Below are 9,949 nucleotides of genomic sequence, written 5' to 3' on the forward strand. Positions count from 1 at the left end.
TCAGATCTCAGCCTCCTGAGTAGCTAGGATTACAGGCGTGAGCCACCGGCACCCGGCTTCAGTTCTACTTCTTATTCTCCTTACTCCCAAACAAATTAGATCTGCACACCCCCCTGGCACTGTCATGAGTGTAAGTTCTGTCCATACATGGGCAGAGAGAATGAAGGACAGTAAAGAACAAGGACAGTAAAGAACATTTACTGGCCCATGTTGAGGCCAGCTCCTCTACTTCTACTCAAACCCCAAAAGTGGCACTGAAAAGCAGGCAAGATGCTCAGGGGATGCTGATGTGAAGGCTGCTCCTCTCCTTCCCCTCCACTGGATCTGACCCCATGTTCAAGGGGGTCATCACTGGATGGTAATCCAGATCCCTTCTAAGTCAACCTCCTCAGAACTGGGACAAGATGGCACATTAGAAGCACCTTCTGTTTCCACTCCATGAATGAGAACATTCTGATAACACAGAAGAGATTCTGAAGAGAGGAAAATATGGGAAGAGAACCAGGACCCACAAAGGAGGTGGTGGTGCTGAGCAAACCAGGGAGTCAAATCTGGCAGAAAAGAAGCATCAAGGAGCTCCAAACCCATCCCTAACTCCATGGGGGTCAGGGGTCAGGTCGATGCTGAAGACTCTAGTGCAAGGTAGGACAGAATCCTGGCAATGGATGGATTGCCAACTCTCATGGCAGGAAAAGTCCAAATCCTGCAAGGCTTAATCCCAAGCAAAGAGATCTGTGAACAATGAAACATTGGGCTGGGAAGGTGGCTCAGTGGTAGAGCGCTTGCCTTGCATGTGTGAGGCCCTAGGTTCGATGCCTCAGCACCACATAAGAAAAAAGAAAAAAGCCGAAAGTGGTGCTGTGGCTCAAGTGGTAGAGTGTTAGCCTTGAGCTGAAGAGCTGAGGGACAGTGCCCAGGCCCAGAGTTCAGGCCTCACGACTGGACCCAAAAAAAAAACAATGAAACATCAAGACTCAGGGATTCAGAGGACACTTTCCCACAGAAGTTGGGTATAAATTAGTTATAAGAGCCATGAACCAGTAGCTCACGCCTGTAATCCTAGCTGCTCAGGAGGCTAAGATCTAAGATCACAGTTCAAAGCCAGCCCTGGCAGGTAAGTCTGTGAGACTCTTATATCCAATTAACCACCAGAAAACCAGAAGTGGAGCTGTGGCTCAAAGTAGTAGAGCACCAGCCTTGAGTAAAAGAGCTCAGGGCTAGCACCCAGGCCTCAGTTCAAGTCCCATAGCTGACAAAAGGAAAAAGAACAGATAGAAATTAAAGGAATAGATAGCTTATTCAATAAAATTGTAACAGAAAACGAAGTCAACCTCTTCCCATGGGTTACTTGCCCCAATTTTGCTGCCTGATCCCTGAAGCCCAATACTCAGCTTTCTGCTCCCATTTCCACCAGTTTCACTCCCAGGCACTTCTGTTCAGAGCTAAAGAGCCAACCGCAAGAATGCGACCTTGTTTCAAATCACCACTAACTCTCCGCAGTAACATAAACATCAAATACACCACAACTGCCATAAATGAAGGACTAAGTAAACCAATGAATTTAACTGCCATCACTTGGCCAGGTATGGTAGCATTCGCTTGCAGTCCCAGCACTGGGGCAGGAGGATCAAGGGTTTGAGGCCAGGGGCTAGGAATGTGGCTTAGTGGTAGCATGCTTGCCTAGCGTGCATGAAGCTCTGGGTTCCATTCCTCAGTAGAAAAAGTCAGAAGTGGTGCTGTGGCTCAAGTGGTAGAGCACTAGCCTTGAGCAAAAAGAGCTCAGGGACAGTGCTCAGACCCTGAGTTCACACTCCAGCACAGGTAGAAAAAAAGAGAGAGAGAGAAAAAAAAAGGTTTGAGGCCAGCCTGAGAAACACAGAGAGACATCACCTCTAAATAAATAAATATATAAATGAATTCTTGTCTTTTTTTAAATTGGGAGATAAGACTTTTCTGCCTGGACTGACTTCAAACCATGATCCTCAGATCTCAGCCTCCTGAGTAGCTAGGATTTCAGGCATGAGCCACTGGCACCCAGTGGGGGTTTTTGTTGTTGTTGTTGTTGTTTGTTTTTTAATCTTATTAGGTGAAGCTTTTACACTAATAAAGTCATCCAATGTTAGTGGTATCTAAGGATCATCATTACCTGTGCTCCTTCCTGGGCCAGGCCTTTCAAACGAGGGGTTTTTGAGCAGATGCAGATCAGAATTACAGTAACCAGTATAAAAGCCAGGTACCACAAGAAGAGAACCAAGAAGTCCATCCTGGGAGACTGCAAAAGAACAGAATGCATATGTAGTGCTGCTCAATAAAATTATAACATTCACTTATGGCATTACTTCTATAGCACATATTCTTTGGTAACAACTCTCTCAAGAAATGAGTGGTCCTATAACGCCCAAGCCCAGAGTTCAAGCCCCACGACTGACCAAAAAAAAAAAAAAAAAAAACCAAAGGAAAAGAAAAAGAAATGAGTGGTCCTTATGTACATACCACAGAGCCAAACTGTTTCTCAGTGTGGCCCCAGAGATGGTTATGAGCTCTCTTTCAAGATGAACACTGCAGTCTGCTTTTGGGACATCTCCTGCCTGTAAATTCCAAGATAAAACAAGGAAGGAAATGAATCCACAGTAACATATCTTTTACATCCTTAAATATTCCCATACTCACTAACACAGAAAGGATTCAAAAGAATCTGCTGCCCTCAGCTGAGTACAGTGCTACAAACTATAATCCCAGCACTCAGGAGGGTGAGACAGGAAGACTGGGAGTTTGAAGGGAGCATGCTGTATATAGCAAGTTCTAGGCTAGCCTGGGCTAAGTAGCAAGACCCTGCCATGCAAAAAGAGAAAAAAGAACCTGCTGCCTCATTGGAAGCACTTCTTAGAGGCAATCAGAGGCCATGAATCCAGGATTAGCCACACAGAATTAGGCATAGGCATGTTATGAAGCCTCTCTCCTGGCCTGGGGCCACAAATGAAAATAACTCGGAAGAATCAAGATTTAATATGTAGGTCTGTGCTAAGGAAGTGGAACTGGTTACATTGAACCTTCGTGGACAGGCTACTGTGCCAGAATTCCAACTGAGATAATGAAAGTAGAAAGTATTCATGACTCCTTACAAAGAGCAGCGATTCTCACAAGGGGATGCAAGCTCTCCCGCCTACATCTTCCTCTAGGTTGGATACATTTTCAGCCCGCAGCTCTAGCATTCCTTTTTGCCAAAATTCATGGAGAATTCAGACAGCAACTCCTCTTGGGCGGCAAAGTGTTCCAGGCACACCCCCAGCTGCAGGAGACATGGTTCCACCAGGAGGCTGGATCTGGTGCACAGACAAATCAGTTCAAAACACAGTAAGACCGGAGTTCTCTGGGAAATACATTGTGGAGAAGGATTTGGAAGTAAGGGGGTCTGGTTTTCTTACTGTGCTGGGAGTCAAATTCAGTGCTTTGAGAATGCTTGTTTTAAGCACTCTACCAATGAACTACATCCCCAGTCCAGGAGTAGGGGAACCTGGATCCACGTAGCGTGAACAGTCGTAAGTCTTCCTGGGAAACAGCTAAGGGATAGAAACACGCCTGGTATGGTAGCCTCAGGTCTAATCTCCCTATGCCTGTACCCATCCCAACGCTCATCTTGGGACCTGTGGGCCTGCCCCAGGCTACTCTTTATCTGGGCATGGCCAGAGCTTTCCTCCTGGAAAAAAACTGGAGCTGGGGGTGCGGCGGCTTGGAGGGGACACAGGGAAGATGGGGCGCTGCAGCTGCGGGATACAGTGGAGAAGACAGAGGAGGCTCAGAGGAGCGGGGAGGAGCTGTAGGACACCCGGGCGTGAACACGGGGGACCCCAGGCCCCCCAGTAGCACTGTGGCCACAACACAAAATAGGTTCGGACAGAGAATGCGAACGGCCCCGGGCGACGAAAGCCTAACTCACAGATCCGCGAACCGCCCGCAGCACGGAGCCTGGAAGACCTGCGGGAGACTTCCGGCGTGCCTGTGACGTCATCGCGGCGACTCTAACAAGCCGCACTTCCGGCGGACGTAGGTGCCGGTGTCCCGGGAGTTGTGACGATTTTTGTTGTTCCGCCGCAGGTGTTTGGTTTGGTTTGTTTTTCCCGGTTTGGGGGTTTTGAGTTTTGTTGTTGTTTTGCTTTTTTTTTTAAACGGGAGTCTGTATAATCCGGACTCTCCTGGAACTTGAGATCGTTCCTGCCTCAGTCTCCCTAGTGAGGGCATTAAAGGTATTCATCGCCACACCCGCTGAGTTTAGTCCAAGTGGTCCCGGGCATAAGGAGCATCCGCGCTTAAGCTATTCAACTATTGTGTCTTCACGGTGGATAAAGTTTGCAAGCAGCCTGCACACCACTGGGATTTCTCTTAACCTATCCAGAATCTTCCCACGCGTGCTCCTGCTCCTCCTGTCTATGTGCAGCTCTGTGCACACCACCTCCGGCTGGGTGAGGGAAGGGCAATGACCAGTGCTTGACCATAAGCCTTAAAAATAAAAGGGAACGCTGTTTTGATGATAGCCAGGCTTAGAGTGAGAAGAGCTGTTTCTAAACATAGCACCGAGAAGGCCTCTGTGGGGTGTTGCTTTGTTCTGAACGCCTTGGAAGCCGCTAACAACGACGGTCTATTCTTGATGTTTCTGAAAATCTGAGCCAGGCCTGGCCTTTTGAAAGGGGAAATGTCTGATCTCCAAACAACAGGCCTCAAAGCCTTCATCTTGTTTGTCTTTGCTACTCAACCTGGCTTCTTGATCGCCTTTCTTTTCCTGAAGAGGAGGGACTGACCTAGAATTTTACTAAGCTAGAAACCAACTTTCTGAATGCATTATACTCAAGGCCTTCTTGAACTTTCGAACAAGAAATCTAAAGATGTGTTAGGACCAGAGAAGATTAATTATAGATGGGACCCATCCCACATTTAGTGTGTGCATTTTGTTCTGGGTTGCCTTCATTATTTTCGGGGTTTTTTTGTTGTTCTTGGTGGTGGTGGTGGTGGTCATAGGGCTTGAACTCTGGGCCTGGGCACTGTCTTTCATCTCTTCAGCTCAACGTGAGCACTTGAGCCACAGTGTCACTGCCAGTTTTCTGGTGGTTAACTGGAAATAAGAGCCTGCCCAGGCTAGCTTTGAACCACAATCCTTAGATCTCAGCCTCCTGAGCAGCTAGGATTATAGGCGTGAGCCACCAGTGCCTGGCCTGAGTTGCCTTTCTTTATTTTTAAAAAAAAATATCTGAGACACAATATGTTCTCCTTGCCAAAGTGTCATACTACCAAAAGTGAAAAAGATGCCATTTCACCCTCCCAAATCACAGTTCCTTGACAGATTTCTTTTGGGAAGTGGGAAGTATTGGGTCTTGAAACATCTGCTACTTGAGCCATGCCCACAATCCTTTTTACTTTATTTTTCTAGTAAGAGCTCACTTTTCCTGGGAGTCACCTTCTGATTACTTCTGACCTAGTTGGGATTACAGGCCCTCACCTCCACAGCCAGCTTTTTTTGGTATGTTAGTTCATTTGTTTTTGTGGTTTGAACTCACTCTACCATGTAAGTACCAGGCTGCCAGCCTTACTTTCTTCTGGTGCCAGTCCTGGGGCTTGAACGTAGAACCTGGCTACTGTACCAAGCATTTAAGCTCAAGGCTTAAATGAGATGTAGCTCCATTTCTGTTTTTTTGCTGCTTAATCGGGGATGAGTCTCATGGATTTTCCTTCTCAGTCTGGCTTTGAACCTTCACCTCAGCCACCTAAGTGTCCATGAGACTCTTATCTCCAGTTAACCACCAGAAAACCGAAGTGGCTTGTGGGTTCAAGTGGTAGAGCACTCACCTTGAGCTGAAGAGCTCAGGGGCAGTGTCCAAGCCCAGAGTTCAAGCCCCATGAGCGACAAAAAAGAAAGAGAGAGAGGAAAAAGAAAGAAAGGAGAAAGGGAGAAAGAAAGAAAGGGAGAAAGAAAGAAAAGCAGAATGAACATGCCAGGCCATGAGTTCAAGCCCTGGCACCAGAATAACAACAAAAATATTTTCCTCAGATTGACAACAGTGCTTAGTCAGTGTCTGAAAATCATGTGCTTCTGGCAACTTCTCTTTCCACTCTGTTCTTCTAAACCTCCAAACACAAATATAACACCTGTAGGGTTTTGTTTTGTTTTGCTGTTAGTCGTGGGCTTGAACTCTGGGCCTGGGCACTGTCCCTGAGCTCCTCAGCTCAAGGAAAGTGCTCTACCACTTGAGCCACAGTGCCACTTTTGGTTTTCTGGTGATTAGAGTCTCACGAACTTTCCTGCCCATGCTGGCTTTGAACAGCAATCCTCAGATCTCAGCTACTCAGTGCTCAGCTCCACCTGTAGTTTTTAATCACCGTAGAAGAAGACACTGTTTAAGTCTAAAACAAGAAGACTGAAAAGGACTGTATCATCTTTGATATGTCGGCGGGTGGGGGGTGGGGAGGGGAAGAGAGCCCTCTTAGCATTCCTAAACCACCCAGGGGCCCTGGAACTGGAACTGTGGTATCAGATTTTTTTTGTTGATTTTTTTTACCATTGCAAGATCAGTTGTCAGGATCAACCATCTTTTATACCATGATCTCTTTGGAAATGGGATACAAGACTCCATAGCTGCTTTTAGAGTAAGCCCATGTCACAGGATGCTGGATCATAGTGATTTGCTGACCAAGAGAAATTTTGCAAATGAAGATGAAAAAAAAAGAAATGTAACAAGCAGTTTTAGTACAAAAGAAGGACTGCATGAATTATGTAAATCATACCTGAAGGAAATCTGTATTGTAGAGAATACCAAAATAGCCAGGTGATGGTGGTTCCATGCCTGTAATCCCAGCTACCCAGGAGGCTGAGATCTGAAGATCAAGCTTCAAAGCCAGCCTGGGCAGAAAAAAAGCTGCAAGATTTTCATCTCCAATTAACCAGCAAGAAACTGGAAGTAGGGGCATGGCTCAAGGGGTAAAGTGCCAGACTTCAGCAAAACAGCGAAGCAACAGTGCAAGGCCATGTGTCCAAACCCCCCAAAATTATGGGTTAGGGCTCAAATGGTGGAGTATCTACCTAGCAAGCACAATTCTGAATTCAAAACTCAGTACTGAAATTAAAAAAAAACTATCCAGTAATATGAATAGCTGGAATGATGGCAGCAATATATTAAAAAGTCCCCATAATTTATAGATGAAAATGCCACAGTGAAAATATGGGATGCTTTGGGGCTCCAGCAGTATATAGAGGCAAGTGCCCTTTATTTCCCAGACTCAAAGGCAAATCTATTAATAAAATTCCTTCCTGGCAACTGTCTCCTGGTACAGATTCAAGGAAATGTGCATTCAAAGGCAAGAAAAAGAAATCTTATCCACAAAGCTGCAGTTACACCCTGGTGCAAGGTCACCCAGAACGGATGCAGTTCCTTAAGAGGGGCAAGGGAGTGTAAAGAGAGAAGAGGTCTTGGTGCTATCACCTCACTGGGCCAGCAGAAAAAGAGGAGTTGGCAAAACAGGCCAAGTTCAGATGGTCAAAGATGTAAGAGAGCCAGGCACTAGTGGCTTACACCTGTAATCCCTGCCATGCAGGAGGCTGAGATCTGAGGATAATGGTTTGAAGTCTGCTGGGGCAGAAACGTCCCCATGAGACTCATATCCAATTAACTAGAAGTGGTGCTAGCCTTGAGCAAAAAGAACTCAGGACAGTGCCAAAGCCCTGTGTTCAAGCCCCATGACAGAGAGGGGTGCAGGGCTGGGGGGGGGGAAGGGCAGAATAAGGCAAGAGGAGCATCTTGGGAGCTAGAAAGAGAGGTGACATGGGCTCTGATCTCTCCAAGGAGCCAAGAACAACAGTGAAGTCAAGGGGTGGAGCCTGGAATAAGCCACATGCAGGTCCCCCACCCAATCCTTGCTCCAGTGATGATTACAGACCAGCCCACTAGATGCTGACAACTCTACTTAAAGCTAACTTGACCTTTGGGGAAAACAGTGAGTGTCAGGAATGGGAAGGTCAACTTCAAAATGGGACACTTGGGCTGGGAATGTGGCTTAGTGGTAGAATGCTTGCCTAGCATGCATGAAGCCCTGGGTTCGATTCCTCAATACCACATAAAACAGAAAAACCCAGAGTGGTGCTGTGGCTCAAGTGGTAGAGTGCTAGCCTTGAGCAAAAGATGCTCAGGGACATTGTCCAGTCCCTGAGTTCAAGCCCCAGGACTGGAAAAAAAATGGGACCCTTATACTCCCCAATACCTCATCTGGCACTGGAGACTGAATCCAAGGCCTTGTGCTTGCAAGGCAAGTGCTCTACCACTTACACCCTGATTTTTTAGTTTATTTACCAAATATGGCCCCATGCTTTTGCACAAGATGACATCAGACTACAATACTCCTTCCTCCATGTGCCAAGTAGCTGGGATTATGGGCATGCATCACCATGTCTAGCTCACTGTATTTCTTTATATTGGCCTGTTTTATCCCAGGAAATATTGGGGAAGGTATGCAAAGACAGACAAAGCAAGAGAAAATCTTTTCTTTTTGGCGGTCATGGGCTTGTACTCTGGGTTTGGGCATTGTCCCTCAGCTCTTCAGCTCAAGGCAAGCACTCTACCACTTGAGTCACAGCACCACTTCCAGTTTTCTGGTGGTTTATTGGAGATAAGAGTCTCATGGACTTTCCTGCCCAGACTGGCTTTGAACTGGGATCCTCAGATCTTAGCTTCCTGAGTAGCTAGGATTACAGGTGTGAGCCACTGATGCCTGGCTGAGGAAATTCTTAAAGTGAGTAGAAAGGATAAGAATAGAAAAACAGCAAGGCAAAGCCAGGTGTTCCATCAAGAAGTGTGGTGCTAGAGGCTGACACAAAGACTCCCAGACCAGCACTATACTGTAAGTAGGTGACAAAGGAAATTTGATCATGGGAAACCATGGAGATTGAAGTCTTGTTATAGCAACTCGCATTATACACAGCCAAGATGTTGGTGAAAGCCAGAGTGGCCCAATGCCAACCATCAAGCCTGCTCTCAAAATGCCACTGTCAAAATGCCATTGATCAACCTCAGTTCAGTCATATGGATAGACATTCATCTAATCCAATTCATTCTCCACTCTAGGCTATCATACCTCCTCCTTGGTCTGTCATCCAAGGTTGGGGGAGGACACAGGACAAACACATACAGAGATTTTATACAGGTGTGTATGACCTCAAGATATGAATTTCAGCTTGGACTCTGTCTCCTCACTCCAGAAAGGCTGGATCTGTTGTGTAGGTTCAGCAGGAGAGGACATCTGGATTTCCTAATAAATCCCTGTCTGCTCTCATTTGCTCTCCTTCATGGAGGCCTCTTAACCCCATACCCTCTCAACACATACATCCTAAATGGAAAGTCAGCCCTGTGCAGATGTTAAGTTCACTGTGGCAGCCCATTTGTCTACTAGAGCCTCCTTGACAGAATATCAAGCCTGAGGACCTCCAAACACAGAAACTTATTCTTTCATAGTTTGCGGCCACTGGTCTGAGATCAAAGTGTCAGAATGTTCATTTCTTCTAAGACCTCTTTCATGTCTTGTAGTCAGAAGTCTTCTTTGTGGTCCATGTGAATTTCTCCTCTTATAAGAATATCATCTGTTCAGGCCCACAACCAGACCACCACCACCCCCCAAAAAAAGAAAAAAGTGGTAGAGCACTAGCCTTAGCTGAAGAGCTTAAGGACAGCACCCAGGCCCAGAGTTTAAGCCCCACAACTGACAAAAAAAAAAGAATTCTGTTGTTTGGGGCTGGGAAGGTGGCTCAGTGGTAGAGCGCTTGCCTTGCATGCATGAAGCCCTGGGTTCGATTCCTCAGAACCCCATAAGAAAAAAGCGGGAAGTGGCACTGTGGCTCAAGTGGTAGAGCGCTAGCCTTGAGCTGAAGAGCTGAGGGACAGTGCCCAGGCCCAGAGTTCAAGCCCCATGACCA

General features: G+C 46.6%; 1 protein-coding gene across 1 annotated transcript in view; it reads right to left on the reverse strand.

The window, feature by feature from the left end:
* The window catches only part of Zdhhc4 (zinc finger, DHHC-type containing 4), a 17,988-nt gene extending 13,996 nt beyond the window's left edge, over positions 1 to 3,992 (reverse strand). Inside the window, exons 1-5 of the mRNA XM_013023393.1 lie at positions 3,938 to 3,992; positions 3,123 to 3,323; positions 2,494 to 2,584; positions 2,147 to 2,272; positions 1,576 to 1,613 (exon numbers count right to left, since the gene is read on the reverse strand). Coding sequence (XP_012878847.1) covers positions 1,576 to 1,613; positions 2,147 to 2,263 — 155 coding nt within the window. The 5' untranslated portion in view covers positions 2,264 to 2,272; positions 2,494 to 2,584; positions 3,123 to 3,323; positions 3,938 to 3,992. The remainder of the gene's footprint in view (positions 1 to 1,575; positions 1,614 to 2,146; positions 2,273 to 2,493; positions 2,585 to 3,122; positions 3,324 to 3,937) is intronic.
* Positions 3,993 to 9,949: the final 5,957 nt, after the last annotated feature.

Source organism: Dipodomys ordii, unplaced genomic scaffold (genome assembly GCF_000151885.1).
Source record: "Dipodomys ordii isolate 6190 unplaced genomic scaffold, Dord_2.0 Scaffold68, whole genome shotgun sequence".
Classification (NCBI taxonomy): domain Eukaryota; kingdom Metazoa; phylum Chordata; class Mammalia; order Rodentia; family Heteromyidae; genus Dipodomys; species Dipodomys ordii.